Below are 24,631 nucleotides of genomic sequence, written 5' to 3' on the forward strand. Positions count from 1 at the left end.
AACTTTTGAACCTAAAGGCAGAAAGGGCCCTGGGGCACATATAGTATACACCTAATTATTTTGAAGAAAGCATCAAGTGAATGCATCATACCATTACGGTTAATCATGAGAACTTCATCAGAGGATGATTGCCCTGGATTAAACAGCACTAATATCCCAATATCCCAATCCACAAAGATCGTTCCAACAGTGAAGTGGGAAATTACAGACTAGTCAGTCTGACCTCAGGGAAAATCGTGGAATGAAATACGGGGTTGTCCAGGTGGAAAGGGTTTTCTTAAGGAAAAACAGCATGATTTCATAAAGAGAAATTCTTGTTTAACTAACCAGGTAAACTATTATGGCAGCATATTGTCAGAGAGTTTGTGTCACTGGGTGCAAGGTGTGTATGGAGGATGCAGAAAGGTCAAGGAATGACCATCGCATATCCCCGGAGCAATATGGCCTTAGTTGCTAATGCTCCTAAAAACCAAAATAACAAAACTATATAGCAAGGTGTATATAAAGAGCAGATAAAGTTGTGACAAAATGACTGTCAGAAAACTTTATTATCAATACAAAATATATGATATTCCTTTGATATGACCACTGCTACTGACTACAAAACATCACATATGGCTGAGCAAATGAAATGGCTGATGAAAACATTTGCCTAGAATGTTAATTAGAGCTGTTTCTGATACTGTTAAAAACTAGAAATATGCTGGTGTTAAGTAAGTGTGAATGCGAAGGCGGTGTTCTTGAAAAGTGATAGGAAATTACCTTGTAAGCAAAATGTTCTTAAGGATCTTTAATTGTCAGCCAGTGTATGCCAGTATACCATCTTGCATCAAGATAACCTTTCACCTGTTGCCCCGTTCAAACTGGTATGACCTGGGTAGTAACCACTGTATTGCTACACTGTCATAATGGTAATGTTTTTGGTCCCTACGATAGTACAAGTAAAGCTGAAACATCTTTCAACAATGCTGAAAGATATGCTATGCTCTGAAGATGAGGTTCAAAAAGCAGTTGACCAAATAAATCCTTTGTTGACACAGGGTATTTCATAAAGGATGCAACTTAATTTTACAAGAATTTTAACAAATCACACAAAAGGGAAATAAATTACACATACTTTTACTTTACAATGGAAAGAAATTACACAACCATTACAACAAGTGTTGGAAATGGTTTCCACTCGCCTGGATGCAGCTTCGTACCCTTTTCATGACATTTGCAGCCACCTTACGTAATGTGTGCTCAGTTATGTTTGCAATCTCTTTTTCAATGTTAGCCTTCAATTCATTAAGAGTATGAGGATTGTTGTGAAACACTTCACCTTTTAATTGTCCCCAAAGAAAAAAAATCTGGAGATCTTGGGGACTACAAGCTTTTTGAGATCAAGCGATCTCTGAAAAATTCCTGTAACATTGCCATCATTTCATTTGCTGCATGGCAGGTTGCACCATCTCGTTCATTCACCTCCAACAATGCAATAAACTGTTGGATTATGTCACGATAAACTTCTCCATCCACAGTTTTGTCAAAAAATATAGGCCCTATAACACGACGGCACGAGGTGGCACACCAAACCCCAATTTTCAGGGTATGTGATGATTGTTCATGATATGCATGTGGGTTTTCACTGCTCCAAATTCAGCTGTTCTGACTATTCACATAACCATCCAAGTGGGACCAAGCCTCGTCACTAAAATAAACCCTCCGTAGGCAGGAGCAGCAATGCATTTTTAGGAGCATAGCATGCTCCTAAAAACCAAATAACAAGCAAACAAACTAAAATAAACACAATCCAATGCCTCAATTCCATTTTCATCAACAAAAGAACAAAACCAACAACAATACCATACACATTTTTCATGGTCAGGTTCTTTCAGTTCCTGAACGACACCAGTATGGTAAGCATGCAATTTTAACTTCCTTGTAGCCCTGAAAACAGTAGTTGGTGACAGTCCAGTTTGAGAAGATAACTTCCTAAATGATTTTCTTGGTGAACGGATTAAACGTTCATTCAGATCATCCAGAACGTTTGCAGTTAACAGTGATGGCCGGCCTGGGCTCTTTTTGTCCTTCACACTCCGTCTCACAAAATTTCGCAATTATACGTGATATTGTTGACTTGTTGGGGACAAACAGCCGAGGAAATTTCATCTGAAACTCGTCTTGCACACGTTTATAAGATTTATACGTGAAGTAAGGTTCCACAATAAACACACACTCATTCTTGGAAAACGGCATGGCCAACACAACACAACGGACTAGATGCCTGACTGCTTACCTCAGGTAACCTTAGGTGTTGTGCTGCCACCTACACTTCAAACTTGACATAACATTTGCCTGCCTGTAAGTTCTACCTTCTTCATTTTAGAGTTGCATCCTTTATAAAACACCCTGTAGTATCCGGGCATTAATTTTTCAATGGAAGGCTTCTGGTATATGGGGGATAGACTATGTTAAAAAATAATGAGGTTTGTTACCACATTTGAATAAAGAATTGTTCTCATTTGAGCCACCCTTGTAATGTAGTTGGGGTAGTTAAACCAATCTATTTCTGTTATCAATTTTTCTTACTCTTGTTTTTTCACCAATTTTTTTGTTTCTTCCAACCCCCCCCCCCATTTATTTGTAGCATAAATTGCAATTGTAGCATAAATTTATATTTTAGAAGTACTTTATACTTTTTCCCCTCTTAGAATCTCCCAATCACTAGGATTGTTGATTCTTTAATGGAGTTAAAGTCCCTTCAAGAAACAGATGAATATCGGTATTTTGATCCTAAGCTGTTGCGGGCAACAGACAGGTAAGTAGTTAAATCTATAAATTTAAGAAAGTCTGAATTTTAAACCTGAGGGTTTACTTGTAAATTTTGACATGTTCTAAGTGGATTAATAAATGCAGTTTTGTTTTTCACATGTATTGATGAATCTTAAGATTTACCAAATAAAATTAAGATAATCAAAATTTAAATTTTTGTACTTTTGCTCAGCTGCAAAAAACATAAGCCTTCATATATATACGAATGCACCTTAAAAAAAAAAAAAAAAGTGTGTTACCTTTTTTCATGGATTACAAGCAAATTACTCCTAAAATAATATCCCAAAATATGAATACTTTCTCTTTAGCAATATACAATTATACATAATGCTTATTTTAATGTGCAGCTTGTATACAACAAACTGTGTAATTAGTAATGTCATCAAAAAAAATAAACTTAGCAGTATATTATATGCAATAAATCAATCAAATTTTTTCAAAGTACAGTTATTATCTTTCTCATGACTAAATTAATGCATTAATCTTCTATTTACAAACTTCTATCACAACAAAAAAACTAAAACATTTCTTAAAATTTTAAATGAGAATTATGAAAACACAGTACGCTGTTAATAAGAGTATCTTACTAAAAATTTCTCTTTAATACTAGCATTCTTATGAGAATGCATATACATTGAATCCATTTAAATTGAAACAGATATATTTTGGTTCACTGAACTTTGAATTAGCAAGGATTTATTGTATATATTTTATAAATATTGTGCCTTGTATATTTACACTTTTTTTTTTTTTTTCTTATTCTCTTCAGTTCTTCAATTCCAAGAAACCGCTCACCTTTCCAAGATGTAAGTTAGATAACTTTTAGGTATTTAAATTAAAGTTTATGAATTATCCATGCATGAGCTTTTGACCCCCCCCCCCTTTTTTTTTTGCTAATGAATCATACATTGTCATCACAAGTGTACTTTCATGTTATTTGTTGGGGTGATATGGGGGTAATTCTGCTAAAATTATGGTATTAACCTACAACAGTCAGTCTGTAATTGATCTTAAGAATTCATTTGAGCATTTTTGGGTAAGATCAACATTAGGAGAAAATACTCAAAAAAAACACACACACAGCAGGTATCCACCTGCTGCTATGTGTCTTCACTTGCTATTTAGCAGTGGTATGACATACATTCAGTTAACTCCAAGAAGAAAAGTATAATTATTGCTCTTGATAAGGAGGATATTTCTAGTCAACATACAGCTGAAAAAGTTGGCTGTAACCAGTCTACCATGCCAAGGTTACTTTAAACGAAATGTGAGACTGGAGACAGTTAAAGAAAATCTGGAACCAGATTGAAAAAGAAAAGTACTGCAACACAGGACAGGGTTTTGAAGTGTCTGTGCCTCCATGATCATCGTGCAGGTTCCAAAACCTAAAATCCATGTTGGAAGGAGCATACCATGATAGACACAAGTGATCAAACTGTTCAAAGAAGGCTTGTGATGAATGGTCCAAAAGTATATCAACCTCACAAGAAACCCTTATTGACAAAATCCATGAGGAAAAAAACAACTAATTTGAACTAAAGAACATGCTAATTGGGCAATTGAGCAATGGGGATCTGTGATATTCGCTGATGAATCAAAATTTAAATTCCATGGATCAGATGTTAAATGCTATATTCAGCATAGATTAAATGAAACTTATCATCCTGACTATATTCAACAACAAAGTTTCGATTGGGCCAGATGGTTTGGGGATGCATAACAAACAAAGGAATGGGCAGAATACATTTTGTAAATGGCACTGTTAATAGTGATTACTACTCAAATTTTAAAGGAGACTTTTCTGCCTGTCATCAGAGACCTTTTGGAGAAATGAAGTGTTTTTCAACACAACTTTATACCTTGCCACTCTACATGTTAATTCAACATTATGTAATCATTTAATACAATTTCATATGGAATTTTAACTTGTTTCAAATGTGTTTTTTTTTTTTATCTTCAGGTAAAGTATGTGAAAGACTAATATCTGATCCTTGTCATTGCCAGGAAATAGCTCCGATTTGAACCCCACTGAAAACTGCTGGAGTTATTGGACAGAAAGCTAAAGATAACATTGCAAGAAATGCCAAGCAAGATAACATTGCAAGAAATTATTCATGTCTGGTAATATTGAACTAAGCAGCAGTTATATCAAGAATTAGATACACTCTATTCCAGATCAAACTGTTCAAAGGTGCAAGCCCAAAACAAGCAATGATTAAAGCTTATGGTGGGCCGAACAAAATACTAATACAGTAGAATCTCGTTAATACAAAGTTCAAGGTACCTAAATTTTCATGTTTTGTAATAACGAAAATTTTTACACTTTTGTCCCCCAAAAGTGTCAAATTTTACCTTCATTATTATTATATTTATTTTTATTTTTTTTTTTTTTATTTTTTTTTTTTTTTGGCACATACTATGTATCTAAGAATCATAATAACAAAATAAATTAATTTAAATTAATAAATTAAAAATAATAAAAACAAAAGCCTTGTTTAACAATACTTAGATTAATGGGTGACATGGAAGCCTACAATAAATATAAGCTGGTCTGTAACCAAGTCACAAAGGAGGTTAGGCAGGCAAAGGCAGATTATGAGAAATGCTTGGCAAAGGATGCAAAGAAAAACAGAAAACAGTTGTTTACCTATGTAAACTCTAGAAGGAAAAGGATCAATCAGGTTAGTCCAATGGATATTGATGGTTCAACAGTTGAGGATCCTGCTCAGGGGGCTAACAAACTAAATGAGTATTTTGCATCTACATTCACACATGAGGAGTTAATGAGGAATGGGAATGCCAGAGGTGAAATAAACTCTGGCAGTGAGCTAGATGATTTTATAATAACTGAAAGGAAATTGGAGGACAAATTGTTGAGGATAAACATAAAAAAGTTACCTGGAGTGGATGGGATATATCCAGTTATATTAAAGGAGACAGCAAAGGAAGTAAGCAAACCCTTAGCCATAATTATGAGAGCCTCTTTGGACTCAGGGGAGGTACCCATAGACTGGAGATGTGCAAATGTGACCCCAATTCACAAAGGAGGATCAAAGGCTGACACAAGTAATTATAGACCTGTTAGTTTAACTTCTGTTCCAGGAAAATTATTGGAGGCACTGGTTAAAGAAGCACTGCAGGATCATCTAGACAAGACTTCAGTTATAGCCCGGACACGGCATGGTTTTGTTAAGGGAAACTCTTGTCTGACCAATTTGATGCAGTCACAAAAGAACTGGATGCAGGGAATAACTGGCGCCTCCGTAGCCAGGTGGGAAGGAGCAGCAGTGCGTAGCACACGCTTCTTGATTAGACCGGGGTTCGAGCCCGTCACCACCAAATACGGAGGATGCGGAAAGGTCAAGGAATGACCACCGCATATCCCGGAACAATATGGCCTTAGTTGCTAATGCTCCTAAAAACCAAACAACAACAACAGGGAATAACTTTGATATTATATATTTGGATCTTAGAAAGGCTTTTGATACTGTTGCACATGGAAGGCTGCTGCACAAATTGGAGCAGTGCGGCATTGGAGGCAAATTGCTGCTATAGATAAAGGGATGGTTGAGTGAAAGAAGACAGAGAGTGGTAATTAATAGACACTGCTCTTCGTGGACTAATGTTATTAGTGGAGTCCCTCAGGGTTCAGTGTTGGGTCCATTGTTGTTTTCTGTATTTATAAATGATATTGATGATGGTATATCAGGCTTAATATCCAAGTTTGCAGATGATACGAAGGTTGGCAGGGTTGTTAGTGACAGTACGCTGGTGCAACAGGATCTAGAAAAGTTGAGCAGATGGGCTGAGAGGTGGCAAATGAAGTTTAACATTGACAAATGTAAAGTACTACATATGGGAAACAGCAACCCCAGAGCAACGTATCAACTCTGTGGTACTACACTGACAGTGGTAGAGAATGAAAAGGACCTGGGGGTAATTGTGCAGGCAGATATGAAATTCTCTGAGCAGTGCAGACGGGCTGAAAGAGTAGCTCATGGTGTCTTGTCAATGATATACGGGAATTTTTCTAGCAGGGATAAGGAGGTGATTATTCCCTTGTATAAGGCAATGGTCAGGCGAAACCTTGAGTACTGTATACAGGTCTGGAGGCCTCATTTCAAGAAGGATGTAGAGCTGCTGGAATGAGTACAGAGAAGGGCAACAAGATTAGTGAATGGAACAAAGGGTTGCTCTTACGAAGAAGGGCTTAAGTTTTGCAAATTACAGTGTCTGGAGACTAGGCACCGGCGAGTTGATCTGATAGAGGTGTATAAAGCCTTGAATGGTTTGAGCATGCTGAATGCTGATGGGATTCTTCCTCTTGCTCAGAATAATCACCTGAGAGGGCATAAATTCAAATTGAGGAAAGACAGTTGTAGGATAGATGTGCGGAAGTTTGCCTTTAGCCAGCGGGTGCTTGGTTGGTGGAACAGACTTTCATCTTTTGTTGTGGAAGTTGAAAGCCTAAATAAATTTAAGGCTGAGCTGGACAGGTATTTGGAACAAATGGAGGGGTGAAATCGGAGTGGTTTTTTTTTTTTTTTTTTTTTTTTTGGCTGATGCTGTATAAGCTTGCTTTCTTGTATCATATGCTTGTACTAATGCTAATACAGTGGGATTAACACACTTTTTAAATATTTTATTTTATTTGTAAGATAAACTAAGAGAAAAGAAATTAACAGAAGCGAAAATATTGTAGATATATATTTTGATATATACAATATTTTAGTATCACAGTAAAAGAATTGATCTTAATATAAAAGGAGACATACAGTCCATTAACTTTTTAATAAATCAATCTAATTTAAAGAAAGAAATTCAATGTTGTTTGCACAGTTTTTGTCCTGTATGCATTTTTAACTACAGCACAGACATTATAAAATGCAATAGTTTCTTTATCAACGTTACTGCAGGCCAACACATTCTCTATTATGCTCAATGCATTTCGGGCATCTTTTTTAGGGTGTGTGTGTGTGTGTGTGTGTGTGTGTGTGTGTGTGTGTGTGTGTGTGTGTGTGTGTGTGTGGCTTCACTTTCGTTGTTGCTGGTAACAAAAACATCATTTTGCTTGGTGCTTAGCAGGTCTTCTGGTGTTGCCTTGCTGAGGTAGAATCTACACATACCTTCACAAACTCTAAATCTGCCAACAAAATCCATAGCACCTTCAAATTCCTCAATGTTGCTATCACATTCGTCTGCTGGACCATGTTTTTCAATGATATTCTCTCCAAAGCCACTCTTTCTGAAGCAATTGATTATTACACCTTCTGCAATATTATCCAAAGCAATAACAAGATTATGGATAGCATCCAAGACATTCCAATTTAGCTGCAAATTGTTCCCTCCAATGTTGAGAATCAAGTACCTTATCAGGCAGGCTCTGTGTGCTCCCTTGTGGTTATAAATAATGCCTTGATCCAGTGGCTGCATAGAACTGGTGGTAAAAAAAAAAAAGTGTGTGTGTGTGTGTGTGTGTGTGTGTGTGTGTGTGTGTATATATATATATAGCTGCAGCGATTATCACCCACTGCAGGATGGAAGCCTCCTCAACAATTCATAATCCCCCGTAATCTTCCACACTGTTAGCATTCAGGGGCTTTATCCCCGGTCTACTCAAAGACCATGTGCCACTAGGCTATGGATAGTAATGGGAGGTTAAAAACAACAGCTGTATATTTGTCAACTTATGTGTCTCAGCAGAATGTTCTGTACAACGATCTAGAATCATCAAAATGTTCCTTTTTTCTAAAATATTTTTACTGTAAGCCAAGCACTTCTATTGGCCACATAATCACAGGGAAGTTGGTTAACCTCATTAAAACATCTTGGCTTGAAAAACTTATCAATCACCAGTGGGCATAGTTTTGTATTTCCATTTGAATTGCAGCATAACAGAATAATGAGTCTTTGTTTACTTAATTTTCCACTATGGCAAGACTCTCCTCGAACAGCAAATATTTTGTTTGGCAGCAAATTATAAAATAAACCTGTCTCATCAAGATTAAAAATATCTTTTGCCTCATATTTTTCAAGAATGGACTGTACAGAACACAACTAGTCTGTAGCCTTTTCCTTGTCGACTAATCCAGACTCTCCACAAACATTTTGTGAAACCAAGTTATTTCTGTCTTTAAATCTTTGGAGCCAGCCACTGCTGCATTTGAAGTTGCTAATTCCATGTTGCTGAGCCAGATAATTCCTTTTCTTGCAAAATCGGACCTTGATATTGGCAAATTAGATGCACGCATTTGTTGGTATCACTCGAAACGTTTTGTTTCAAGCTCCTCATGTTATGAACCAGCAATTCGTTTCCTGTTTTTTTTTTTATTGCTGCTCCAGTGTTACGCAGTTTTTCAGTATAGTAGATGAAGTGGGTAAAGGGATGTTTCTTCCTTTGCAATGTCCATTTTGCTAAGTTCAATCCTATCAGCCTCTTGTATAATTTTCAGGCTCAATTCCGTCAGTTTACGTTTTGTTAACTATAACACTACTAGATGAGATTTAATATAAACAAACTTTAAATTAATTTAAAGACAAGTTCCGAAAAAGACATCAGCTCAGATAAAATGGCACAAAAAATAGATTACTGTATACCGTAGCAAGAGATTCTTTGAACTGGCATAACAATTGCAACTGATCTTAATTGCGTAGGGAGTGTATGTAAACAACTTAGAAAAACTGTTTTTATTCTTTGGTTAATTTAACATGATGTTTTTCAGAATGCACTTATGTTGTAGCTACTATAAACTGGTTTTGTTTACACAAAAATAATTTATAACAAATCAAAGCCGTCCTTCGGGAAGCAGGCAACTGGGTGGCCAGAGGCAATAATCAGACAGCTGTGCTAAGATTTGTATTAAACATACAAAATAACGACACTTATTTCTCACGAGATGAAAACGAACTTTGTAATACATATTAACCGAATTTTGTAATAAATGAATATATTTACATAGAAAGACCTATACTTTCACAGAAGAATGTACTTCATATAAAAGGGTGCTTTGTATAAACCGAGTTTATGTTAACGACATTTTACTGTATCTGTTATAGAAGACATAATGGTATCACAACTGTATTTGTTTGATGCTGGTATATTTTTTCCCATCATATTTTTCCCACTGTTGAAGTTAAACGTAAGAAAAGCACCTGGGGTGGATGGGATCTATCCAGTTATATTAAAGGAGGCGGCAAAGCAACTAAGCAAACCCTTAGCCATAATTATGAGAGCATCCTTGGACTCGGGGGAGGTTCCCACGGACTGGAGATGTGCAAATGTATCCCCAATTCACAAAGGGGGTTCGAAGGGTGACATGAGTAATTACAGACCAGTTAGTTTAACTTCTGTTCCGGGTAAAATAATGGAGTCGCTGGTTAAAGATGCATTGCAGGATCATCTAGACAAGACTGCAGCAATAATTCAGACACAGTATGGGTTTGTTAAGGGAAAGTCTTGTCTGACAAATTTGATAGGATATTATGATGTGGTTACAAAGGAACTGGATGCAAAAAATAATTTTGATATCATATATTTGGATTTCAGGAAAGCTTTTGACACTGTTGCGCATGGAAGACTATTGTACAAATTGGAGCAGAATGGTATTAAGGGTAAGTGGCTACAATGGATAAAAGGATGGTTAAGTGGGAGAAGACAGAGGGTGGTAATCAATGGGTGCTGCTCTTCTTGGACTAATGTTATTAGTGTAGTCCCACAGGGTTCGGTGTTGGGTCCACTGTTGTTTTGTATATTTATCAATGATATTGATGAAGGTATATTAGGCTTAGTGTCGAAGTTTGCAGATGATACAAATGTTGGCAGGGTTGTTAATGACAGTAATGGCAGTGTGCTACTGCAACAGGATCTAGATAATTTGGGCAGATGGGCTAAGAAGTGGCAACTGAAGTTTAACCTTGACAAATGCAAAGTACTGCATATGGGTAGAAGTAACCCCAGAGAAACGTACTAACTGTGTGGTACTACACTTAAGGTTGTAGAAAATGAAAAAGACCTGGGAGTAATTGTGCAGTCAGATATGAAGTTTTCTGAGCAATGCAGACAGGCTGCCAGGGCAAGTCATGGGGTTTTGTCAATGATATATAGGAATTTTGCTAGCAGGGAAAAGGAGGTGATTGTCCCTCTGTATAAGGCAATGGTCAGGCCACGCCTTGAGTACTGCGTACAGGTCTGGAGGCCTCATTTTAGGAAGGATGTAGATTTGCTTGAGCGTGTACAGAGAAGGGCAACAAGATTGGTGAGGGGAATGAAGGGATCCTCTTATCAAGAGAGGCTTAAGTTCTGCAAATTGCAGTGGCTGGAGACTAGGCACCTGCGCGGTGATCTGATTGAGGTGTATAAGGCCTTGAATGGGTTCAGCACGCTGAATTCTGATGGGATCCTTCCACTTGTTCAGATTACGAACCTAAGGGGGCATAAATTCAAATTAAGAAAAGACAGATGTAGATTAGATGTGCAGAAATTTGCCTTTAGCCAGCGGGTGGTTAATTGCTGGAACAAACTTCCATCTGTCATTGTGGAAGTTGATAGGTTGGATAAATTTAAGGAGGAACTGGACAAGCATTTGGAGGGAATGGTGTGATTTTTTTTTTTTTTTTTTTTTTGGCTGATGCTGCATAAGCTCATACATTTGCTTTCTTGCATCAATGCCACTACTACTACTATATTACATAATGTTAATTTCAAACATTTGTCACAATGAAAAGCATTCATAGCCTGCAGTATATTTCTGTGATTATTTGAAAATAAGTCTGAATAGTTTTTCTTTAATTTATTTTCTTATCACTAAAATAAATTTGAGATTGTAGAGGAAATTTTCAATTGTAATGCTTGTTTTAGGAGAAAATTTACAGTGATGCAATTTATATGACTGTGCGTGTGTGTTTATATATTATATAATTTGATAAGAACTGTATTTTTATACTGAAAGTGTAGTTTCACAGCAAAGCAGTCCTAAGGTTAATCAGGTAGGACAATCCAGCAGTAGCATCAAAGTGCTAGTATGCACTAGTGTAGTTCGATTTTTGCCTGGCATTTATGCTTAAAGAGGTAAAATATAGTATGTTATAGATAAACAGAAACCTTCAATTCCACATGTAAAACTAAAGTTCAGGAGGTGTGAAAGAATAAGAAACGGACAGTATAAAGATATCAGAAGTGAAGAGGAAGAAAGAACATAGGACAATTAACAACTAATGGGACTTTTTTAGTAATATACAGGAACTTTGCCAGCAGAGACCAAGAGCTGGTCATCTAATTGTATAAGGTAATGGTTAGTCCACATCTGGAATACTGCATAGAAGTTTGGAAATCTCAAGGACATCTGCTTGGAAAGGGTCCAGAGAAGACTAACAAACTTAGTTGGGGGGTGGGGACAAAAAAAGGATATTCTTACCAGGGAAGATTGGAGTTCAGGTAAACTGTAGTCTCTGAAAACTAGTCATCTATATGGCGATCTAATTGAAATGTGTTGTAAGACTTTAAAAGGATTAAATAAACTAAATGCTGATGCATCATCACCCTTTCTCAGTTAAAACACATAAGAGGGCATAAATTTAAATTGGAAAAGAATGGTTGTAGATTAGATATGTGGAAATTTGCATTCAGTCAACAGCCAAGTGGCAGTCAATTGTTGGAATAATCTTCTGCCTAGTGTTGTTGGAGGTGGATATTTTGGGTAAATTTAAGAAAAATTTGTACAAATTATTGGAAGGGATGAGGAAAATTTTTTATTTATTTCTGGCTGGTTTTATGCTTTCTTACATCATATTGCCAATACTACTAAAAACCATAATTTATTTCTCACAAGATAAAAAGAATTTTGTAAAAAAACAAATATGTTATGTAGAAAAGCCTATTCTTTATCTGAGAAAAGTTTAATTTGTTTAAATAAAAATTTCGTATAAACTGGGTTTGTATTAGAGATTCTATTGTATATGTATGTATATAGGAATACAGGCAACCCCCGTATAACACGGTACTTCTACAACGCAGTTTTGCTCTAACAAGATCGATAAATTGCAACAATTCTTGCATAACAAGGTACTTTTGAGCTTATGTTAGATTTAATTTCTATTCTGTGAGATGTAATTTTTCAACATTTCCACTCTTTTTGAATCCCCGCTGTTGACCCGCTAGTCAAAAAAAACTATTGAGAAATCCCTGTATTTTATTTTGTTGGGAAATCCCTGTGTTATGTTCTGTGCTATTGAACTTGTGGAAAAATCTAGATTTCAATCGTTTTATTACTATTGGATAGCAAGCCAGGCCATCCAAAAGATTTAAGTCATCCAAACGTTGAAGTTGTTTCTACCACCACAATTGTACTAGGTTAATACAACTTCTTTCATTCAGCCATTAGATCAAGGCCTTTAAAACTTTTAAAAACTCATTACATCAAAAAATCGTTACAATGGATTTTGGAAAAAATTGATTCCGAATCTATTGAAGTAATGGAGGCATGGAAACATTTCTCAGTTGTGGACTGTATCAGAATCATAGCTTTATCGCTCGAAGAAGTAAAACCATCAGCGTTAAGTGCGTCCCGTATAACATGGTTTCGCACAACACGACATTTTAGAGGAACCTAACTACCATGTTATACGAGGGTTACCTGTATATGTTTAAAGTTAATAGCAAAATAATATTGAGTTAATAAAGGCATATGCTTATTTATGATCAAATGGGTATCCAGATATATGTGTTGTGAAGCAAAACAATGCACTAAATTCCTGTACAGGAAAATAAAAATAAAATAAATAAATAATATGTACAAAAAATAGTTTTTTTAAGTACATATCATTGTACATATTGTGTAGAATGTATTAATAGAATATAATAGATTGATATCAGTTGAGCAAGACATTATTCAATACAGTAATACCCCGAAGTTACGCGATAGGTGGGTCCGACGAAAATCGCGTAAGTCGAATTCGCATAAGTCGGGGTAGAACTTTGCATATAAATACATATAAATTTTGCTTAATTGGGACCAAGGACTAACAAAAACACTACTTTAGAACAAAAATATTAATAAAATTGCAGTTCTTTATACATATTAATACAAAATATGTATTAAAAAAAACAAATGACTTACGTTAAAAAGTTATTTCGATGTCGATGGCTTCATAAAATCTAACAAATTCGTCTGACGACACAGCGCGTTCTTTTTTTCACGCAGAATTTCTTCGTAGCAAGCTAATAATTTTTTTATTCCTTGCTTTGTAGCTATAACGCGTTCTTCGTTGGAGTCTATATTTTCTAAAATTTTTAAGCCCTTTACAATTGAGCCCTTTTCAATTTTCAACCTCTCAAGTTTGCAATTGTCATGTGCTTTTCGCCGTTGCTTCATTTAGGCCTGTAGCACGTGCAATATCGCATGGTCTTTCATTTCGCTCAAAGCGTTTCACAATTTCATATTTTTTCTCTATCGACAGAGGCGGACTGGCCATAAGCCTTACCGGGGAAACCCCGGTGGGCCAGTGTGATTTTGGCCATAAACCATAGTATGAGGCCACTATAAATTTTCCTGGGTAAGAATTTTTGATCCAGTCCGCCTCTGTTTATCGATAATTGCTTTTCTTTTTCTCTCTGAATCTGCAGTGTCTTCACCAGGACGCTTCCTTTTCACACCTTTTAATTAAGTATTTTACTCATTTTTAGGGAATAAAGCGCAATTACAAAACGAGGAGGCACGCTTGATACGCATAAACAAAGCTGCGCTCATGTAGCAACTGAATAAACAACACCATAAAGGCAGAGTACACTATTAACACCCCACATTTCTAGGGGTTACTACCATAAAACAATAAAAATCCAGTTGCGTTTCTGCTAGTGAAATCTGTTATAAACTGGTAGTAAACTCGATCTAATTGCATTTGCGATTATACCGATAGCTGGAATTTGTTGGTTTTTACGTTATTATGGTGAAATGTGTTTCACCTTCACTGATATAAAAAACATAAAAGCAGCAAAGTTGAATTTTGTTCATCTTTCGCTCTTATTCTCCGCCGTCGCACCGTATATCGATAACATATGAAAAACGACCTTGAAGATAGTGGGCGGCAGTGTTGCCAAACGAAAAAATCAAGAACCGCGTAACTCCGAGTTCGCGTAAGTCGGGGTAGCGTAAGTCGGGGTATTACTGTATTCCTAAACCATAAGCTTTGCCATTAGCTTTATACCTGTAACTATCTCTTTCTGACTGCTATATATGTCTAGCTCTAAAGATCTACACAGCCCGGTTTAGGAGTATATTATACTTAAAATAATTTATTTTAAGTATAATATACTGTTATTCCACCAGATAGCAGGCTTACTGGTGGAATAACAGTTAGCCCAACAAACAGCAGACTATACAAGTAACTACAAATCAAAACCAATTATGCAGAGACTATTGTGCCATGTACTAAGACTAAGGAAAATGGGGAGTTTTAAGAAAATGCTAAAATTAGGTGAGTGAGTGGTGGGAATAAATAATAGAAATAGTATCCCTAAATTGATAGACTTATTCTAATAGATCATGAAGTATAAAAATTGGACACAGAAATGCAAAAAGCATGAAAGGCAAGATATATAGTTATTAACAACAGTACTCAGACAAGCTAGGAATATTTAACCACCCATCCCCATAAGAATGGGCTCTTGTAATTTAGTAAAGATTAATAACTTCATACATATATTCCTATGTTATAATGTTATAAACAGATATAATATTCAATCATTACTTTGTGCATCTGATACACTATTTTTTATTACCTTTCATTGTCTAGTTCGATTGGCTTGTATACATGATTGTGTGTGTGCATGCATAAATTACAAGGTAAGAATAAATACGTGAAGGTGAAAGAATAGGATGTGACTATTACACTATAGGAAAAAATATTGAATACGTAGTACTTTACACACACACATTTATTTATTTTTTTTTTTTCCCAGGCCATAGTATTTATAGTTGGAGGAGGAAACTATATAGAATATCAAAATTTGGTGGATTATATAAAGGTAATTATAGAGTGATAATTTAGATATGTACTTAATTTGTAATTTCAGTGATCTTGGATTTTATTCTTTGAAGGATTCCTGAAAGTTTATGCAAATATAATTACATTTCTGATACTTTGAGTCATTAATCTTTTTATCTCCTGAAAATGGTTATTAGATGTATAAATGCACAATGATACACCAAAAATAGTCACATGAAATGAATTTCAGTATGATTGGACCATAATTTTGTATAATATTGTATATTTTAGTAACATAGTCCTCACTGTACTAAGGCATACAAAGAAAATTTTATACCATTGTTAATAAATTAAAACCAAACAGCAACTGATAGCCTCTCCAGTTGTAAATTTTGAGAGTATTACTTTCTTAATGATATTTAGCTACATGAAAGATGATGTAAAGGACTATTACATTTAAGAAATGGACAAAACATCCTCTGAAAACTAAGTTATGAGTAGTATTATCCCAATTATCAAGGATAAAAATTGGAAACTAGTGAAATAACAAGCACCCATGTAGAGTGTAATCTGCCTTAAAGTCTATGCAAATTATTCTAAGACATTTTGTGGAAGTTCCTCTACTACTTCTTCGGTGAATGCCTGAAACAGCATTTCAGGCATTCACCAAAATGTTCTATTACACCATCAGCCTCACATACCAGGTCTTGGCGTACTAAGACCTGATATGTGAGGTTTCACCAAGCTAGACAGCATCTGGCATTATTCAAGGTGATTAACGACTTGTGGACAGCTGGACAGTCATGATAACTATAGCGTCTTCTGCACCGTACTGGTGCTGACATGCGTCCCCAGTCACCTTGCTGAGGGTCTGTGTGCTGCGACATCAACTTGCATTCTGAGCAGATGATTCTTTGCAGGTCTCTCCTGCCATGTTCCACCATCTTCTGAAGTTTTTCTGTCGTACCGTCACAGTTTCAGCACCAGTCCACTTCCATTTGCAGATCACATCAACAGTCATCAACCTAGGGATCGTGAGTGCATTTGAAATGTCACATACAGACGATTGCTTATGTGGCACCCTATTATTGTTCTACGTTGGAAATCTCTTAACTCAGTCAATCTCGGCACCTAACATTCACAATCATACTACTGTCTCCTCGAAGGCCTACCAGCATATTTATAGTTGTCTGATACATGTTGCTTGGATGTGACTATCAATAGAGGAGTAATTCTGGATATTAATGGTAGGACAGCATATATATCCTTAGTCTATTTCTAAGGTTAGCATATCTCCATCTGGAGTTGTGCTAGTCAGTGTTGGCTTCTCTGCTTGAGTATTCACTGTACGTATTCCCATCTAGCATGTACTCCTTTTGTATTAACCTTCTCATGCATGAGTTTTCTGAATGTGTATCAGCTCCCTGTAGTGAGTTTTCAATATAGGTTGGACTCTGTGGAGTGAGTTTCTTTAAGAAATTATAAAGTTTTATAAAATGAAAACTTTGTACATAAATGCTTTTAAATACTTTTGCCCATCATAAAGTAAAATTATTGTCAAATGAAACCAAATTTTTTTTAAATATTGTAAAATTTTGTTCTCAAGCAATAATATCCTCTACATATATTTATATATCGCTTCATTCAATTTTGTCAAATTCAGATAACAACAGCCAATGGGGGCAACGTTCTTGTCCAATTTTCAGAGCTATTTGTGTGCTACCATTTATTAAACATAATGTCTACTGTTATCTGGAGACAGATGAGATAGCAGCACATACTGGAAAATTTCAAGACAGTCATAAATAAAAAGATATTTCACCTCAACTTCAGTAATACAGATAAATGCTCCCAGAACCCATTCTGGCCCACATTCCAAAGCATGCATTTCAATCTTCCCATACTATCTCTCTCTCTTGCCGACCAGGCTAGCCAGGTGGCTAAAGTGCCTGCCTGGTAACCCAAAGGTCGTGGGTTTGAATCCCACCTCGGGCTTGGATCAGAGTAAAATGCAAAACTTTTGGGAGGTGCATTATGGCCACAGAAGCCGATGCGCCAACAACTAACAAAAAAACAACTATCTCTCTTGCATTTCTTCACTCTCTTCTGAAACCGTTTGTAAGATTTGTCTCTATAAATATTTTGCATCTACAAGTGAGTTTGTGCCTTGAGCCTCTTGGGACCATCTGTCTGGTTAGTAGAAATATCTGTTTTAAGGAGTAGTATTCTGTATAACAAAATGAACACACAATGAACCAAAATGGAAATAAATTATTACAATTTTCTGATATATATATACTAATATTTCACTAATAAAAATATAAAATGGGAAAAATATAATGAATGTTAAAAAAATACCATCAATAGATATTGGAAGAAATCATAACTCAGTAGTGGGAACATTCAGATATAGAGAATCCTTTAAGAAAAATCAAAATAAACAAAGATGAATTATTATAACATGAACGTATTAGAAATCTATACAGAAATAGAGTGAAAGAATATTTAGAATTAAAAGAAATAGAATATGAAAATTAATCAATAGAAGGAAAATGGAACAGGGTTAAAATTTGTATAAGTAAAGCAGCATATGAAACATCAGGAGAATGAAATACAAAAATGGACGTTGTGGTATACAGAAGTGAAAGACTTGGCTAGGAACAAAACAAGAAACATTTATCAAATAAATCCACTGATTTAACAAGAATATGAGGAGATAATAAAAAAAAGGAGTATTGGGATAGATTTCTAAAAGAATTAAAACATGATTTTTACAGAGCGCAAAGAAAAATTTAGTAAATAACATGAAATAAAAGCAAAGAATTAAATGAATGTATTAAAATAATAAACATAGTTGGTATATAAATAATCCAGTAATAAACTTACATGGGTAAATTATTTTAAAAAATTATATACAAGAGCAACAAATATTATAAGATCAAATAAACAAATAAATTAAAAAGATCAGTTAAGAGGACATAGAATTAAATGTGGCAGAAAAAGGAATAATAGGAAAGTTGTAGGTATATATAAAATGTTACTAAAATATGGAGGAGAAAAGCTAACTACAGAATTAATATATTTATAAACATATTTTAAAAGAAATAATATACCAAGTGATTGACAAAAAAGTATAACAATACCATTATATAAAAAAGATAAACAATTGCGAGAAATTATTATTATTAAACACTTTACTGAAACTATATACAAAAATAATATCAGAAAAATTAAATGACATTAGAATTAAGTGATGAGCAGCAAGGATTTAGGAAAAACAGATCACGTGTAGATGCAATATTTATGATAAAGCAGATAATAGAAAAATAGAGTATGATAGAGTAATTTATATAATGTCAATGAAGTGCTCAAAAATAGTGTTCTGTATAGTGTCAATGAAGTATTTACTGCACAGAGTTCCTAAACAATTAATAGAAGTAATCAAGAGAAGAGCATATCTGTGTAGACAATAAATGCATAATCAAAATAGATCAAGAAAAGAAGGAAATAGGAATAACTAAACAGTAAGAGTAATAGTATTTGCCATGTAGTGCAAGGAAGCCACAGGCTTTTGCTGAACTGGCCAAAAAAAAAAAAAAACCAAGTAGATAAGAAATTACAAATTATGTGCTTCCCACCTCACATAGTTACTAACCAGTTGACCTTGAATTTATTCGAACTCTCAGCTTCAACTACCTGCAAAGGAAACTTGTTCCAGCAAATCAGTGACTTGCTGGATAAAAGAAAACATCTTACAATCTAGTCTAATCCTCTTCCCTTGTAATTTGAGTTTATCACCTCTAGTTTTGAAATTCTTTATAACAGTGAAAACTCTACCTTCATTTATATTACTAAACCCTCTGAAGCGATTAGTTGCCAAGCTCTGTAGCCCACTTAATTGAATTGAAATCTTTCCTCGTATGGTTGCCCTGTTGCCGATCTGACCTTGCAAGTTGCCAGTCTTTGGACCCTTTCAAGAAGCTCTGTTTTTTTTTTTTTTTTTTTTTTTTTTTCAGATGAGGTCTCCATACTTGAACACATTTCAAATGTGGTCTTACAATTGCCTTATACAGCATGATTATGACCTCCCAATCTCTACAGGATAATATTCAATAAATCGTTCCATGGGCTTTCCTGGCTGCCTGTTTACACTACTCAGAAAACTTCATATTTGTCCGTATCATAACTCCCAGATCCCATTCTTTCTCTACTGTTTTTAATTCAACCCCACCAAGTGTATTATTTATTTTGGGGTTGCTATTCACTGCGTATAAGACCTTGCATTTTGCTCTAGTAAAACATAGCTGCCACTTTTCTGACTATTTCTGAAATCTGTTCAAGTCATACTGAAGGAGTGCTGCTTGGGTGATCAGTAAAAACTCTACCAATCTTCGTTGTCTGAAAATTTTGACATCACACCTTCCATCCCTTTGTTGATGCAGTTTATGAAAATCAGAAACAACAGTAGTCCAAGGACCAATCCTTGGGGGACCCCGCTCCTGGTATTACACTAATATGAAGAATATACATTAATCACAACCTTCTGCCCTGCAGCCATCCAGCAGTCCATCTTAGAATCTTACCAGTAATCACAACACATTCCAGCTTATACAGTAACCACTCATGAGGGACTGAGTCAAATGCTTTGCTAAAATCCAAATAAACAATGTTGAAATTGTTCCCTACATCCTTCTCATAAGTAACTGTCGAAATAGCCTACAAAGTTAGTTAAACATGATTTTCTCTTAAAACCATGTTGTAGGTCCTTCAGAATGCCATAGCTATCTAAATGCCCTTGGATTGCACTCTTCATCATTGTCTCTAAGACTTTCCCTACTACTGACTGGTTTAGACTGGTTAGACTAACTGGTTTGTAGTTACAGACTTCACTCTTAGAACTACCTTTATGTATTGGCAAGACATTGGCACTTCTCCAATCCAAAGGAATCTTTTCTGAGTCCAAAGATGCCCTCATAATTAACCTCAGTGGTTCTATACACCCTCTGGCAGCCTCCTTCAAAATTACTGGGTATATGCCATCAATTCCAGGAGCTTTATTTGCCTTTATGCTTGAAAGTTTTCTAATAAACAGTCATCTGTAATTTTGAAATCACTAATTTCATATGGCTCAGCCTCACTCGCACAGCCTCTTCTCGGCACAAAGAGTGAGAGGCTGCATATGAGAAAGCCAGTGCTTTCTCATATGCAGCCTTGTCCTCCCTAACCTTAATTGTACTATTATTTGTACTATTACCTAACCTTATTTGTACCATTATAGATCAACTTGTAACTTTCCCATGCTGTCTTTTTCTGCTCTATTTGATCAGCCAGCTCTGCATTCATCCATTTTGGCATCCTCCTCTTGCAGTATTTGCTTAATAGTATGTATGCATTCATGGTTTCTGCAATTTTTGCTTTAAAGGTATTCCATAATTCAAATGTATTTGCCCTCACTCTGCAGTCTTCACAATCAATAGATGCATGACTCAAAGTCACCTCTTCTGAAATTAAAATCCATGCTTTTACCTTTAATTACTGCAACATCTTTATCTTCCAACTGACAATTGCATGATCACTACCTGACAATGATTCCTGTACTTTAAGCCCTTTGATGTCAACTGATTCATGAGTAATGATGAGGTCAAAAATATTCTTACCCCAAGTATTTTCTCTAACATGCTGGTACAAATAATAATCATATAGTTCATTTAAAATATTTTCCCCAAACCATATTTTCCTTCCCACTTATTCCAATCAACCTGGGGCAGATTGAATTCACCCATAATAAGGCATTCGTGCTTGCTTGCCCATTCCATCTGCATATAGAGACTCTCGTCATATTGTTCACAATCTTCTGGTCTGTAGATTATTACCACTCTCATTACACCTCTGCTTCCAACTAACTTACACCACACAGATTCTGTTTTGGCAGATGTAACTTCAGACTCAGCAAAAGCTCTTTTTGTGTTCCAGCTGATTTTGATAAGAATCATGACCCTGTCACCATTCTGTTTTCTCCATCTTTCCTAAATACATTATACATAGTGAAATGCATCTTCCTCAGTTTCTGGGTGGCACCACATTTCTGTTTGCCCTGTTATGTCAGCATTAGTTGTCTTAATCAGGATTTCACATTCAACTACTTTATTAACAAGACTCCTGATATTACTGTAGACCAGGGGTCGGCAACCTGCAGCTCGCGACTCTTCAGTTACATGCTCTCGCGAGCATGTAACTGAAGTTGATAGCTTAGAAGATTTAGAAGTTGATAGCTTAAATAGATTCAAGGCAGAACTTGACAAACATTTGGAGCAAGGGGATAGGTGAAATAAGGTTTTTTTTTTTTTTTTTTTTTTTTTGGCTGATGCTATTGCTAATGCTAACTGTGGCTCTTTAACTTTTAGTCTATATGAAGCAAAGTTTGAAATGGAGTTAGAGGACTTAAAAATCAAGGGCACATGGAGTGCAAGACAAAAATGCCTTAAAACTGAAATTGAGGATTTGGAGAGGCAATAGGCTGCCCTTGCAATTCTACATAAATGGATACCGATAGATGGGTTGAAAAAGCAAGACCAAATTCTGTTTGATGCGTGGTGTAGCTTACCGGACATGTATATAAATTTGAAAGTATTTCCGTTTGGACTTCTCTTGGTTTTTTTCTTTTGACGAATTTCTGCAGGCAAATATTTTCAAACATGAACTTTGTTAAAAATAAATCAAGTAACTGTCTGAACAATGCGAGTCTCTCAGCATTCTTAAACATCAAAATTATGGCATACTTCCCTGATGTTGAGAGACTCGCTCAAGAAATTCAGCAGCAAAAGTCACATTAATTAGAAATATTATTAATAAATAATATTTCAAAATATATTTTTTTTTAATAAAACACCTTCCCATTCTATTCCATTTCTTAAAAAACTCCTCCATCCCCCCCCCCCCCCGGCTTCAGCTGAAGTGCGGACGTTCAGATTCTTTTTTTTTTTTAAATAAGATCAAAAATGGCTCTTCACTCAAAAAAGGTTACCGACCCCTGCTGTAGAGTTAAGACTAAGTATTCTTCTATAGTTTGCTACCCTCAGAACATCTTTACAACATTGGGTGTTGCAGCAACAAGCATTCTTGAGGCAAGTGCAAGCATTACTTAGACCCAATATCATCAGATAAATGCAGATCTGTATTACCCTTCCCTCTCCCCCAACTAGCAGTTTCTCTGAACCCTTAAGGTATCCTCAATGATAACGGCAAAAATCCTTGCACCACCTCTATTCAAATGAATACCATCTCTACAAAATAGGTTTGTTCAACCTACAAGTGATGGCCATGCTGATAAAAATTTTCCCCAACACCTTGCAGATTCCCTCAAGTCTTGAATTAATTCACGAGGCTTTCAGTACATAATCTCTCCTATCATGTCTAAGGGTAGAATAACTAATAAGTTCATGCCTAGGGTGATAGAATTAAGTAAATCAAATATGCCTTGGTTTAATCTAGGCTGAAATTTAACATTCTTGATTTCAGGCCATGGAAGTCTGAATTTTAAATTGCATACTTTTGGCCTTGCTGCTTCTCCACTGTGTAACTGCAGAGAGCCTGAAACAGTTCAGCATTTAATTTTTGAATGTAACTGTTACTTAAATTATAGAAGAGACTTACAAATATTGACAAATATCAGGAGAATGACTCGCCTAGATTTCTTGACAGTAAAGAAAATTACCTTGCTTTGGCGGAATTTGCAGATAAGATCTTTAGGCGAAGGAAAAGACTGAATGGAACTGATCCTTAGCAAAAACACTTGTGTCCCTTGAGAACAACATGATGTTCTCCATTACGTTTGTACCTCATGTTGTCCCTTGAGAACAACATGATGTTCTCCATTACATTTGTACTGAGCACAAACCAAGCTTGTGCTTGGTATTTTGCTTTCTCAAAAGACTTGGGAAAAAATTGTGTATTAAAAAAAAAATCAAAACTGTCTTAATTAGAAAAATCAAAATTGCTGCATTACTAAGGTTTGCAGCAATTTTGAATTTGGCCTAATTATAGACAAGACTGGATCAAGTCAATTAAAGATTGGTGATAAAAAATACGTATATTGAACTTATGAAAATTTTAAAATGAGTGCCTTGTGTGCTCAGGCAGTTCTTGTGTTCTGGGTGGCCCTGGACATAATTGCTGAACTGACTTCCCACATGGGATGATGACAGATCTTGGAAAGAAAATTTTGCCTTGCAGCTTCATAATGCTGAAATCTCATATTGGTTGTAATATTTTGGGTATAGTCTGTTATCTGACTTACTGTTTTCTTGTTGTGAGATCAGGATTTCTGACTTGCTAAATAGAGATTTAAATCACTGTGAAATTTTGTTAGATTTAGATATTGTTGACAAATTTATATCTTAGGTTGAGATCAAATTTCAATTGAGTTGACCTGTAGTGATGAGGATAAAGAGGTTATTCGATTATCACAAGACAGTTTTGGTTTAACATAGTTGTTGCTGGATGTTCAGTATAATAATTGGATGTTTTCAATTGTGTAAATTGCTTTCTTACTGGCTGGGGAAATCCCCATTAGCTAGTACCTTAACCTTCTTGTCTTTTCTTCACTGCATGGTCTTGTGTTAATATTAAGAGTTTTGATCATAATATCAAGAGTTTTAATGCTAATAGTTTTAACCAAGTCAATTGAAAATTATGTCCTGGTATCTGATTGTTGCAGTTGTGACAAGTTAATTTTCTTGGTACTGCTGTCAGGTAGACATTGTCCTACAAGATTAATCTAAATTGTTTTACAAGATTAATCTAAAAGATTAATTTTCTTAGTTTAAAAATTGATTGT

At 35.5% G+C, this 24,631-nt stretch overlaps 1 protein-coding gene across 2 annotated transcripts in view; it reads left to right on the top strand.

Moving 5' to 3' along the window:
* The window catches only part of Slh (sec1 family domain containing Slh), a 294,184-nt gene that overhangs the window by 250,528 nt on the left and 19,025 nt on the right, over positions 1 to 24,631 (top strand). For both annotated transcript variants that reach the window (XM_090383401.1, XM_090383403.1), the window contains 3 exons: positions 2,694 to 2,800; positions 3,584 to 3,620; positions 15,770 to 15,835. In XM_090383401.1, the coding sequence (XP_090239527.1) occupies positions 2,694 to 2,800; positions 3,584 to 3,620; positions 15,770 to 15,835 (210 nt within the window). The remainder of the gene's footprint in view (positions 1 to 2,693; positions 2,801 to 3,583; positions 3,621 to 15,769; positions 15,836 to 24,631) is intronic.

Source organism: Mastigoproctus giganteus, chromosome 10 (assembly GCF_048544385.1).
Source record: "Mastigoproctus giganteus isolate SK-2022 chromosome 10, ASM4854438v1, whole genome shotgun sequence".
NCBI lineage: Eukaryota > Metazoa > Arthropoda > Arachnida > Uropygi > Thelyphonidae > Mastigoproctus > Mastigoproctus giganteus.